This window comes from Mustelus asterias, chromosome 5 (assembly GCF_964213995.1).
Source record: "Mustelus asterias chromosome 5, sMusAst1.hap1.1, whole genome shotgun sequence".
NCBI classification, from domain to species: Eukaryota; Metazoa; Chordata; class Chondrichthyes; order Carcharhiniformes; family Triakidae; genus Mustelus; species Mustelus asterias.
In genome coordinates, this window is record NC_135805.1 from 121,415,523 (window position 1) to 121,429,269 (window position 13,747).

Sequence of the window (13,747 nt, forward strand, 5' to 3'; positions counted from 1 at the left end):
ACGGGAAAGCAAACTCTATTTGTCTAAAATCTCTGTGAAGATAAATCAAAAATTTTATGGCCAAAAAATGCCTATGATTCAGCACTAATACAAATGCTGTAACAGCCATGAATTCCAATACTTGTAAGTTATGTGTTAATTCAATGCTATTGCTTAGGCAGTTCAGATATGGAAGGTAATGCCAAATTCATAAGCCTGTAATATTTGTAGAGGTTGCACCTTTATATTTAAATGATGTAATAAATAGCAGCATACATTACAAGGACAACTTCGGTCAAATTTATTAAATAATGGCTGTTCAATAGTGTTAACCAAAATTCCTCAACTTAATGTTTCACCTGATATGCCGGGAATCTCTCGCAATTAAAGCTGCGTGATCGTGGTGCTCAAGTAGGCCGAGTTCTTGAATGGCACATTTTGTATTGTTGTCTATTACTTAGAAACTTAGAAACCCTACAGCACAGAAAGAGTCTGCACCGATCACAATCCCACCCAGGCCCTACCCCCATATCCCTATATATTTACCCACTAATCCCTCTAACTTACGCATCCCGGGACACTAAGGGCAATTTTAGCATGGCCAATCAACCTAATCCGCACATCTTTGGACTGTGGGAGGAAACCGGAGCACCCGGAGGAAACCCATGCAGACACGAGGAGAATGTGCAAACTCCACACAGACAGTGAACCAAGCCGGGAATTGAACCCAGGTCCCTGGAGCTGTGAAGCAGCAGTGCTAACCACTGTGCTACTGTGCCGCCCCTTTATGAGATACATTTGAAAGTTTTTTTTTCTGTTCTGTTGTTTCTTTTCCATCTAGGTTTTCATTCAAAAGATTTATGGGTAATGTTTTTATCATCAATATAGAGATGAAAAGAGAAGGCGTGCGCAAAGTCAACAATTCTTCCCAGCTGTAGAAACCTCTGATGATCCATCTAGACTTGAAATTACACTATCCACTGGAATGGATAGCTAACTATCAACATCTCTGAGGAAAAATACCATTCTCCAGATGAGGCATTAATCTGTGGTCCCATTTATCTGTACAACTAGCCTATTGTTTTACCATTCGAAGAGTAGGAAGTTCTTTCAATGTTCTTGCCAGAATATTTTCCTTAGCAAGTATCACCACTACCTGTGTCACCTTGGTTCCATTGGCAGTGCACTTAGCTGAGTCAAACGGTTATGGATTTTGTGTTTTAGCCCCACTTTAGGAATTAAGCACATAATCTAGACTGACACTGTAATGCCACCTTTTGGATAACATTAGACAAAGTTCTAATGTTTTTGCAGTTGAACTGGGCACCAAAAACTCTTACTATTTGAAGAACAGATTATTTCCATGAGTGCTAGCTAGCATTTCCCTTTAATTGACACCAATCAAAAGAGATTAAGTATTTGTTCACTTTATGAGACTTTCCTGGGAATAAAATGGCTGCCACGTTTGCTTATAGAGGAAGAGGGTGGTTCATAGAATGTATGTAATGTTTTTGGGATTTTACTGGTGCATGATGACTGCCACATTTGCTCCAAAGCCATCACTGCACTCCTAAAGTAAATCATTATAAGAAATATTTTGACAGCATGATAATGCAAGTTTTTTTATATTTTCAGTGTTTGAGAAGGCTGCAATCAAGCATGACTTCCCTGACAGCTGGAACAGGAAGACCTCCAGTCTTGCTCCAAACAAGGGGAAAATGACAAGTGCTTTACTGTCTTGCAATTTCCACCAACATCCCTGAACTGACGCACCAGCGATACAAGGCATAATCATAAAATCCCTACAGTGCAGAAGGAGGCCATTCGGCCCATTGAGTCTGCATCAACCATAATCCCACCCAGGCCCTATCCCCATAACCCCACATATTTACCTTAGCTAGTCCCCCGACATTAAAGGGCAATTTAGCATTGCCAATCCACCTAACCCGCACATCTTTGGACTGTGGGAGGAAACCAGAGCACCGGGAGGAAATCCATGCAGACATCGGGAGGTGGTTAAGAAGGCGTATGGTGTGCTGGCCTTCATCAATCGAGGGATTGAGTTTAGGAGTCGTGAGATAATGATGCAGCTTTATAATACCCTCGTCAGACCCCACTTAGAGTACTGTGCTCAGTTCTGGTCGCCTCATTACAGGAAGGATGTAGAAATGATTGAAAGGGTGCAGAGAAGACTTATAAGGATGTTGCCTGGATTGTGTGGCATGCCTTATGAGGATAGGTTGAGGGAGGTCGGTCTTTTCTCCTTGGAGAGACGAAGGATGAGAGGTGACCTGATAGAGGTGTACAAGATGTTGAGAGGTATAGATTGGGTGGATTCTCAGAGGCTTTTTCTCAGGGCTGAAATGGCTGCTACGAGAGGACACAGGTTTAAGGTGCTGGGGAGTAGGTACAGAGGAGGTGTCAGGGGTAAGTTTTTCACTCAGAGGGTGGTGGGTGAGTGGAATCGGCTGCCGTCAATGGTGAAGGCAACAATCTCGATAGGGTCTTTTAAGAGACTTCTGGATGAGTACATGGGACTTAATAGGATTGAGGGTTATAGGTAAGCCTAGGTATAGCCTATATATAGGCCTAGGTAAGTAGGGACATGACCGGCGCAACTTGTGGGCCGAAGGGCCTGTTTGTGCTGTAGTTTTTCTATGTTCTATGTTCTAACATGCAAATTGCACACAGATAATCGCCCAAGCCAGGAATCGAACCCGGGTCCCTGGTGCTGTGAGGCAGCAGTGCTAACCACTGTGCCTCCCCTAAGGTGCTTTTTTTTATTTTTGGCTTTCACACGGTGGGATCAATTGCACCCACAGGGCCATTGGAGGCCATCAACTACAGTGCAGTGGCTAATGCAGTAAATTTTAACAACTGGTCACACGTAGAGACATGAACAGGTATAGAATCAAATTCAGATCCAGGTTGCCAGATTTATGTAGCATTCTCTTGTTACAGATCTTAGAAGCTTTACTTAAGTACTGGTGGCGATGCTTCTAATAATCCACATAAGGTTTTGCCAAGCTCCATTCATATATTGGCAAGGAAAATAATATTCCAAAGATGCTTCTGGAACATTAAGGTGAAGGGGAGACTGATGTGTGGAGCTTGGTTTCATATTTGAATTCTCTTCCAATTCTGGAAAATTTATATCATAAAGACCTGTTGATGAAAGTTTTCTGGTCGATCTTCTTATGAATGCAAAAATGTTTCTCCAAGAACTGTAACTATTCGCTAGCTAAGCCTTTGTTCACTGGAGGGGGGCAAGAAGGGCTCAGTGTACATTTAACTGTATGAGGAACATTGATATTCTTTGCCAGAGATTTAGCTGCAAATCTCCAGCTCTAATTTCCTATTCGACTCCAAGTAAGTAGGTTAAATTCAGAAAATAATCAACTTCTCCCAGAGAATGATAGACAGTTGAGAGGCAGGGAATCATTAATTTCCTTAGTCGCCACAAAACAATGGAAATATTTTGACTGAGGTGATGGACAGAATCTTAATGAAGAATGGTGGGACAATGCTGAAGTCACATAGATTTCATAGAGGTTTACAGCATGGAAACAGGCCCTTCAGCCCAACTTGTCCATGCAGCCCTTTTTTTAAAAAAACTCCTAAGCCACTCCCAATTGCTCGCATTTGGCCCATATCCCTCGATACCCATCTTACCCATGTAACTGTCTAAATGCTTTTTAAAAGACAAAATTGTACCCGCCTCTACTATTACCTCTGGCAGCTTGTTCAAGAAACTCACCACCCTCTGTGTGAAACAATTGCTCCTCTGGACACTTTTGTATCTCTCCCCTTAAACCTATGCCCTCTAGTTTTAGACTCCCCTATCTTTGGGAAAAGATATTGACTATCTAGCTGATCCATGCCCCTCATTATTTTATAGACCTCTAGAAGATCACCGCTCAGCCTTCTACACTCCAGAGAAAAAAGTCCCAGTCTATCCAGCCTCTCCTTATAACTCAAAACATCAAGTCCCGGTCGTACCCTAGAAATCTTTTCTGCACTCTTTCTAGTTTAATAATATCCTTTCTGTAATAGGGTGACCAGAACTGTACACAGTATTCCAAGTGTGGCCTTACCAATGTCTTGTACAACTTCAACAAGACGTCCCAACTCCTGTATTCAATGTTCTGACCAATGAAACCAAGCATGCTGAACGCCTTCTTCACCACTCTGTCCACCTGTGACTCCACTTTCAAGGAGCTATGAACCTGTACCCCTAGATCTCTTCTGTAATTGTCTCCAACGCCCTACCATTAACTGAGTAAGTCCTGCCCTGGTTCAATCTACCAAAATGCATCACCTCGCATTTATCTAAATTAAATTTCATCTGCCATTCATCAGCCCACTGGCCCAATTGATCAAGATCCTGTTGCAATCTGAAATAACCTTCTTCACTGTCCACGATGCCACCAATCTTAGTAACTTACTAACCATGCCTCCTATATTCTCATCCAAATCATTAATATAAATGACAAATAACAGTGGACCCAGCACCAATCCCTGAGGCACACCGCTGGTCACAGGCCTCCAGTTTGAAAAACAGCCCCTCTTCAACCACCCTCTGGCTTCTGTCATCAAGCCAATTTTATATCCATTTATTTAGCTCACCCTGGATCCCGTGGGATTTAACCTTATGTAACAATCTATCATGCGGTACCTTGTCAAAGGCAATGCCGATAGGCAGGACTGCTGGTTGCTCTTTACTAGAGCAAACCAACTGACATCACACATCTGGGCTCCCTGATCAATTAAGTTTATTTATTTGTGTCACAAGTAGGCTTACATTAACACTGCAATGAAGTTAATGTGAAAATCCCCTAGTCGCCGCACTCTGGCACCTGTTCAGGCACACTGAGGGAGAATTTAGCATGGCCAATGCACCTAACTTGGGTAGAATTATAAGTCCATTGTATCAGAGGGAAGATTTCTATTTAAAGGGTCCATAGAATGTTTCAGAAAAGCTCAGCAGCACTTGGATTTTTCAGGCAGCAATGCTTCCAGGAATGAGGAGATCATCATCTGGGAAGGTTGTTACCCGAGTGTCTCACTCCTACCTGGAGGTCCTGCTGCAGAATGTGAGGGAGGGAGGGGGGGGGCGGGGGGTAGTGCTGCAGTGATGTGAGAATGGGAGGAAAAGGACAGCCTCCCTAATCAAACAAGTGTGGGTGGAAATGACCGAGGAAGTCAGCAGCAGGAGTGTCCCTCCAACCTGGAGACGGTGCATGAAAAGGATCCAGGACCTCAGGATGACATAACACTTTCTGGTGCCAGGGCCCATACTCTGACTTACCCAGGATTCATGATGTGGAGATGCCGGCGTTGGACTGGGGTAAACACAGTAAGAAGTTTAACAACACCAGGTTAAAGTCCAACAGGTTTATTTGGTAGCAAAAGCCACAATGTCTAAGCCACAAAGGAGCTCCGAAAGCTCAGACACCTCTACAAATGATGTCCCTGCCTCCTCTCCATACAAGCCATTACAACCACTCACAATTCCCTGCTTTCTCTCCCCTGCAGGAGAAGAGAACATACAATTTGGTGAGAAGTGAAATGTTGGGCATGTGAGGTCCGTGGGTGGTGGGGGGGGGGGGGGGGGGAGGGGGGCAGGGGTGAGAAGATGAACATTTTTAAAAATTCTTTCATGGGATGTATGTGTCCCATTTATTGCCCATCTCTAATTACCCTTAATTTGGGTAGTTTGCTCAGCTATTTCAGAGTGCAGTTAAGAGTCAACCACATTATTGTGGATCAGGAGTCATATGTAGACCAGACCAGGTAAGGATGGCAGATTTTCTTCCATAAAAGGACAATAGTGAACCAAATGGGTTTTTACAACAATCAACACTGCCTTCATGGTCATCAATAGACTTCCTTTTTAATTCCAAATTTTAAAAAAAATTGAATTCAAAATCCACAGTCTGCCATGGTGGGATTTGAATAGGGCACTCATTACCCTGGGTCTCTAGATTACTAGTCCAGTGACAATACCACTATGCCACAGCCTCCCCTTGAAATACTGTATTTGCTCATGGAATGAATTACTGTGTTGTGCACCATCCATTATTGTTGCAGACTAGATCTTGAAAGTACAGAAGAACCAAAACTTCTGTGGGTGAATGCACAGTTCTATTTGGGAAGTCACCTTCAAGATTAGAAGTGTCTAAGACAATTGTCTTTTTTTATTCATTGATGATCAGGTACTTAATTCCAAGATTATTAGTATGTATTAGTAAGCGCTTAAATCAATATCAGTGTAGTATAATTGAGCTGGATCATTGTCACTTTTGGTTTGAGGGATGGTTGAGCTTTATGTGGAATACAATAATACCAAACAGATAACAATTATGTTAAACAAACGAAAAATAACTAATGTTGTTATTGTGAAGTTATTTCTTCTTGCCTGGAGTAGTCTTTAGAAATGTCAGTTTGGGATCTGTAATCTCCTTATTAGCTCATCTTCTGTGTTCAAGACAGAAAGTCTCAGTGTTATTTCTCTTAAGTTAAACTACACTTTTTATTTGACTTTTGTGGAGAAAAGAACCCTGGTGTTCCTAAATTGCAGCATGAAAGAATGGACAGCTTGTCATAGAGGAGTACAGGACGGAAGGCGGCCATTCTTCCCATTGAATCTATCCCTGTTCTTTCAAATCACAATCCAGTTAGTAACCTTTCCCTACTCTTTTCCCATATTCTTGTTGTTCTTTTTCCCTCTTCAGTATTTATAAAATTTATCTCGGTAAACTATTGTTAAATCTGTATCCACCACCCTATCAAGCAGTGCAAACCAAATACTAGCCACTCGTTAGGTAAAAATATTTTCCTCGTGCTCATTGGTTCTTTTGCCAAGCACCCCGAATCTATACCCCCGGTTATTGACCCTTCAGCCAATGGAAACTGCTTTTCTTTCCTTACTTTATCTAAAGTCTACGAGATTTTGAATATTTCTATCAAATCTCCACAGCTCTAAGGAGAGCAATCCAAGTTACCCCAGTCTCTCCATGTATCTTTAATCCCTGGAACCATTCTAATAAATCTTTTCAATGCCCTCACCAAAGCCATTCATTTTTATACATTTATTATGAAGCAAACAGTGTAGCCATAACCAATTCTGCAAAATGTAGCCACAATGGATTCTATTTCCTTTATGTTTCATTTAATATGGACCAATAGTGTTAATGTTCTAGATCTGGAGAGAAAGAATAGGTAATGTACGAAATTTATTTCAAGACAGAGATCCTATTAATCTGGCAACCAGCAAATGCTCAAAAGTTTGTGAAGCCCTCAGCAAATCTTTTGCTCCTGTGCAATTCCAATTCCAGAATATAATCTAATTTAAATCCTAAAAGAAAATCTAAAAAGAAACTGCTCGATGTTCTTGCATATAAACAGAATATGTATTTGCATTCCCTTAGTGATGTGAACAAATTGTGGAATTAAAATGTCATCAAATGCCTACTTTGCCATGCAATGCCTTCTCTTGAAAAACAAATAATTGAGTGACTTACTACGTAGTGAAACATGTGTTGTCTTATATTTTGAATCATACATTTCCTATGTGTGGAACAATAGATGTGTGCAGCACATTAAGGACTCATTGTGTTTGTGCTAGCTTTTTACTACAGCAATTCAAAACAAACTCTAATGCCGTGCTCTCACCCCATAGCTCTGTCTTCCTTTGCTTCAAATATTTATTCAGTATTATTTGAAAATGTACACCAATCTCTACATCAACCACATCTACAGCAAATAATTTTCCGCATGAAGTAATTTCTTCTAAGCCCTCACCTTCAAAACAATAAAATTGTCTCTCCCGCACCACTTTGACAAAATCCATCATAACCTATTCAACTTAACTGTGGAAGAACTACTTTGTGCTCCTATGAGATGTTTTGAAATCTCTGGAAATGTCTGTTTTGAGCATAGTACAAAAACTTACATTCAGGTCGAGCAAAATTCCAAAAGTTCTGTATTAACAAGTGAATTAACAATAGCAACCTCCCCTCCCTCCCATATTCTTGATGAATCGATGATGCACTTTGTCTGTAATTTTAATGTTCAATCTAGAATGGAGAATGCCAAAATCTATACAATAATTTCTAACTATGACTTTCCCAATTCTCTTTATTTTCTCAATTTATTTTTACTCTTGCGCTCCATGTGAATATTTGTAAAACCTAAATTACTTGTGTCCTTTTATAATAGCTTTATGTATCTGTGTTTGCACATTTTTTTCAGTAATTTTTATATAGTTTGTTTTAGACCACAATAAATGTCACATAAGACTTGCCATTTAACAAAATGTTGAAATAAACTAAACTAGGTGTGTGTGTGCCCAAAATATGATTGACATAGTCAGTCTTTCTTCCCTGTCCCCACTACTGCCTACAATTTGTCACTTGTTCTGTGTATTCACTCTGATTCATGCTATTGAAAGACAGGGATGGACTGGGCGGGAAAGGAAATTGGGACAGATGCATGGGGATTGGAAAAGGGGATAAGTTGGCAAACATGCAATGACTGAAGAAGGCATATTTCTTTCCAGTTTTTTTCCAGTGATCTAATCGCGGTGTTCAAATTCAATTTATTTTCACAGAATCTGCTTGGAGTAAGTGTATCACTGTCCTGGACTAAAATCTGTTGTCCAACGTCAGACCCAGATGATCATGCTTTATCAGGTTACATTTGTATCAATGCGGCCATCATAGGAGACTGCTATAGAACTCTCAAGACCATTATTAGTTACAATAGCACATATAGCTCATCAGACACGTAAATGGTTTGCCCAGAAAAAAAAACAACAAAGCATGAGCTTTGTTCATCATAAATTTTGTTGGTTCAAGTGCGTCTGCTGGCTTTCAGCAAAATGAACTTAACACAAACATATGTAAACAATTTCATATATTTTCCTATGCTTTAATGTGTCAGCTATTGATCTGATGAATACAAATTCACTTGCATACAAGTTCCTAGGAACATAAGCCTAGAGATAGGACATTCAATCTAACCTGTTCATGTTGGCATTTATGCTCCATTCAAGCCTCTTACCAACTCTATCTGTGTAACCATATAATTTCCTTCTCCATCATATCTTAAAAGCATGTGTGTTGTTCTTCTCAAAACCATTTCCTGTGGTAGTGAGTTTCACATCTCACAAACCTATGTTTCTAATGAATACCTGATTTAATTTTGTGTTGGCTCTCTTATATTTATGGCCTCTGTTTTTTCTCTTGCCCACAAGTGAAAACACTCTCTGCCTACCCTATTGAAAATCTTTTATAATTTTAAAAACATGTATTATATCACCCTTCTCTTTTCAGGAGAAGCGTGGCCCAATGAATTCGTCCTTTCTTGAAAGGTACAACTTCATAGCTCTGGTATAATTTGATCCATTGTTCTGTGCGTTCCCGTAAGTTTCTCTCAGTATCAATGTGTATATTCAAAATATCAAGCATTTGTGCCATTCTCCTGTGTCAGATTTACTCAGTGACCCTGGTCAGCAGCAGTAACAAAAATAAATTTGAGCTTACATTTTGAATAGGTCTGGAGTATTTTGTGAACACCAGGAATAACATTGTAACTGAGTTTTATAAGTATTCCATAGCCCTGTTCAACAATAACAAAAATGAAAAAGGAGAAAAATATTTGAAATAAATGGAGCAATTTAAAAATTGGTGAAAATTTGATCAGATTCAACTTACTTTGTTGTTTCTGTCGCGCTTTATCGCATATTGCTGGTCTCTGATAGATCTTTTTCCCATCAGGCAAGGAGCAATCATTGCTGCAAACTACTACGCCGAGGCAGGATTTCTTCAGGATGTGGCAGTTGTGGTTGTTGGTATTCCTCATGGCCCAACCGCTCTGATGTCTTTGTGCATTTTTATCATCAGCACTATAAATAAATTTTATATAGGAATCCGTCCATTCCTGGAAACTGTCCAGTTGATGCACATCCTGCAAAGAGAAATTCAACAATAAATAAAATGTGGTTTTCTTTGAGCTGGACACGTGTCTTCAGTCACAATCGACAGTGAGAATGAAAAATGTTACAAATGCCTGTGTAAAGAATTGCTGATAATCAGGTCTCTAATTTTTTCAAGATCATTCAGGATCCAATGGATTTTGGGAGGTGATTTCAATGCAGAGCTCAGCATTAATGAACATTATTAATTAAAAGATCAGTAGGGAAACAGCAAAGAACTTGTCTTGAGAATTATGCTGTTGAAGGATGTATCAATATAGTTTATATCATACATCAGAGAGCAGTCGAAAAAATGTTGTAACAATGTGTATGTGTTATAATAAATTATAATAGAGTGGTTTCAGGTCCTGGGGCTATATCTTAATATCGTTTAACAAGAAATCGCGTTTCCATTTTTATCTGCGGTGTCTTTTGTATTACTTATAAAAAGAAATGTTGTAATTCATATAAGTGCACTTTTCAGTAGATACACAAATAGCTGCTTAATTTTAACGTTTCGAGTCAGAACAGCGGAAAAAGCTTTATTTTCTCTCTCCACAGATACTGCCAGACCTGCTGAGTATCTTCTCCCCAGCATTTTCTGGTTTTGTTTCAGATCTCCAGAATCCACCGTATTTTACTTTTATATGCTTGGGTTTAACATCTTCTGTGGTTATTTTTAAACAGTTATTGAAGCACATTGTGAAGCGATCACTGGGAAATATTTCGGAGGACTATTGTGTCTGACACGGAGCAGCTGAATTTATCATCCGCAATGTTAAAAGATGCTAAAACATTGTGGAATAGTTCAGAAGGAATTCGCATTTATACAGTGCCTGTGGGACATGTATCCAAATTGCTTGGCGGCCACTGAATTGCATTTTTATTTTGGAAGTATTACAAAAGCAAAATTGGTAGCCGCGTGCTCTGACATGAACTGCCTTGCTTTTCAATTATTGTTGTGGAATCTAATATATCGTTATATCTGCGCCCTTGTGTTGAAAGCGACCCAGACGCTGTGTTCAAATCCCGAGTTCCCCCCACCTCCTCTGAACAAAGTTCCTGCTGACTGAAGAACCAGGTTAACAATAATCACTCAATTCAAGCTCTCAGAGCGGGGCAAGTTCAGAAACATCTATCCGGTCGCTTCCCCCCAATGAGGCGGCACCTATGTGTGGAACACAAACGGAGACACGGACAGACACAAAGAGACCGCTTAACGCTTCTCCCCACTTAATGTGCAGGCGAGAAGAGTCGATCTGTATTGTAATATTACCGCTCGCCCATTTAAGGGTTCAGGGGTTTGAATGGAGTCAGCGACCAGAACATCTCCAGAGTTGGGCATTTGGCATTTGCTCTGTGGGTAGGGACTTCAGAAAATACATCTAAATATTCTTTGACGAAATATTTCAAATACTTACCAACGGAAGTACCAGGCGGTAAAGGGTGGGGGAACAGAATCCATAACTAAACGCGAGAAAGAGGTGTGAGAATGGACTTTCTCATGGGCAGAATCTATATTCGCAGTACTTAACTGCAAATTAATCCGCAAGTTAGTGTGCAAATATTTCTGGTGATTCTCTCCTCTTCCCCCTCACACGGAATTGAGCAAGACTGGCCTTTTGCGATGTAGAGTGGACACGCTTTTTAAGTGGGAAAAAATCTATTCAGTGCAATGAAATTTATAACGGCAAAAAAAGCAAACAGTGCGGCGGGGGAGGAGGGGGAGGGGGGGGGATCTGAAATAATTAACAGAAAATGCTGGAAAACTCAACAAGTCTGGCAGCATCTGCGGAGGGAGATCTGATGAAAGGTCACAGAGCTGAATTAACTAATGTTTCTCTCCCCACCCGAAATTAACATGGGGAGCGGGCTGTCAATTGCCATTCAAATTGAGACTGAGATTTCATACCTGGAATCAAAATGAACTTCCTTCTGTATATTGAAATCTCTTCAACTTAATAACTCCGAGTTGATATCATAGAAACCCTACAGTACAGAAAGAGGCCATTCGGCCCATCGAGTCTGCACCGACCACAATCCCACCCAGGCCCTACCCCCATGTCCCTACAGATTTACCCGCTAATCCCTCTAACCTACGCATCTCAGGACACTAAGGGGCAATTTTTAACCTGGCCAATCAACCTAACCCGCACATCTTTGGACTGTGGGAGGAAACCGGAGCACCCGGAGGAAACCCACGCAGACACGAGGAGAATGTGCAAACTCCACACAGACAGTGACCCACGCCGGGAATCGTACCCAGGTCCCTGGAGCTGTGAAGCAGCAGCGCTAACCACTGCTATATAGATAGATAGGTAGATAAATATAGATAGGTAGATAGATGTGATTAATTTGTAGAGCTATTCAATATAGTATATATAAGGTCGATTCTAAGTTAAGTCGAAGTTATAAGTGAGCCGAATTGGAACGTAATGTTGAAAGTCTCTTCAGTTTAGCACGCACAGCTTAGGAAACATTGAGGAATTAGGGCAAAGTTTCTGTGAAAATGAATCCAGTAAGGTACACCAGAGATCACGGAATAGAATCAAGTTCTATAGAATCAAATCTATCTATCTAACTATCTATCTATATATCAACTCGGGGTTATTAAGTTGAAGAGATTTCAATATACAGAAGGAAGCTCATTTTGATTCCAGGTATGAAATCTCAGTCTCAATTTGAATGGCAATTGACAGCCCGCTCCCCATGTTAATTTCGGGTGGGGAGAGAAACATTAATTAATTCAGCTCTGTGACCTTTCATCAGTAACCCCTTAAACAGAAAGGTGGATATTGTCTGGAATTCCTGATTCTGTATGAGCTCCTATGAAAGTGCACTAACCTGGGGCAGTTTGGGATCATTGATGTCCCAAGACAGCGGCGATTCGAGGGAAGAGATGTAGCCGGAGTTTGGAAAACAGTGTTCTCCGTTTTTCAACATCTTCCAGAGATGGGTTTCTCTCCCTCTTTCTTCCTCTCGCTTGTGCAAGTAAAAGCCTCCCACCAGCCTCTCTCGAAAATCCAGAACCGGTTTAGCTGAGAGGTTTTGAATTCCCCTCTGAAAAGCAGATAAAAAAGATAAATATCAATTCTACATTGCTGACAAAACTTGTTTGATGGAATAGTTTATGTTATAGATGGGTAGCAGGTCACAACTCGAGCAAGCGATTTATGTGCGGTATGGAAATCAAAAACTAAACAATTTTTTTTACATAAACAAATGCATCGTCTTGCGAACAGAAACCTGTTAAATAAAATCCTGGTTAAATTTAAATGTCTAAACCCCACTTATTAGAAAGAACTCATTAATTGATTTTACAAGAGGACCTGTGATCCTGTGTATCTAGATCAAGGATAGTGTAAAGCTAAAGATTGTAAAATATTGACTACAACATATCTTAATATCATTGCCAACTAGACTAAAGTCAATGAAAACACCAGAGTTGTAGAAATAAGTGCCAATTTGAGAGGCGGTCAGGTGGGACAGTAGCTGCCTGGATGCCAGTTTTTTTTAAACCTCATTTTACTGGAAAATGTTCCAACAGACACATCATTACCGAACAAAGACAGATGAGAAATTATACTTCATGACATGCAAATAAGTCAAAGTTTAAAGTGACCCGAAGCTCAGCACACCCAGCTTAGGAAAACTTTGAGAAATGAGGGCAGAGTTTCTGTGAAAATGAATGCAGACAGGTACACCGGCGATCACAGAATGAAATCAATCTAACAGCATAGGTGGAAGAAACCCGTGCATTGACGCTCAATCGGCGAAGGTGCTTACCTGGCC

The 13,747-nt window shown here is 40.4% G+C and overlaps 1 protein-coding gene across 1 annotated transcript in view; it reads right to left on the reverse strand.

Annotated features, from left to right (window-relative positions):
- LOC144493784 (chorion-specific transcription factor GCMa-like) overlaps nucleotides 1-12,898 on the reverse strand; it is a 36,588-nt gene extending 23,690 nt beyond the window's left edge. The window contains exons 1-2 of the mRNA XM_078213260.1: nucleotides 12,800-12,898; nucleotides 9,696-9,948 (exon numbers count right to left, since the gene is read on the reverse strand). Coding sequence (XP_078069386.1) covers nucleotides 9,696-9,948; nucleotides 12,800-12,898 — 352 coding nt within the window. The remainder of the gene's footprint in view (nucleotides 1-9,695; nucleotides 9,949-12,799) is intronic.
- Between the last annotated feature and the right edge of the window lie 849 nt (nucleotides 12,899-13,747).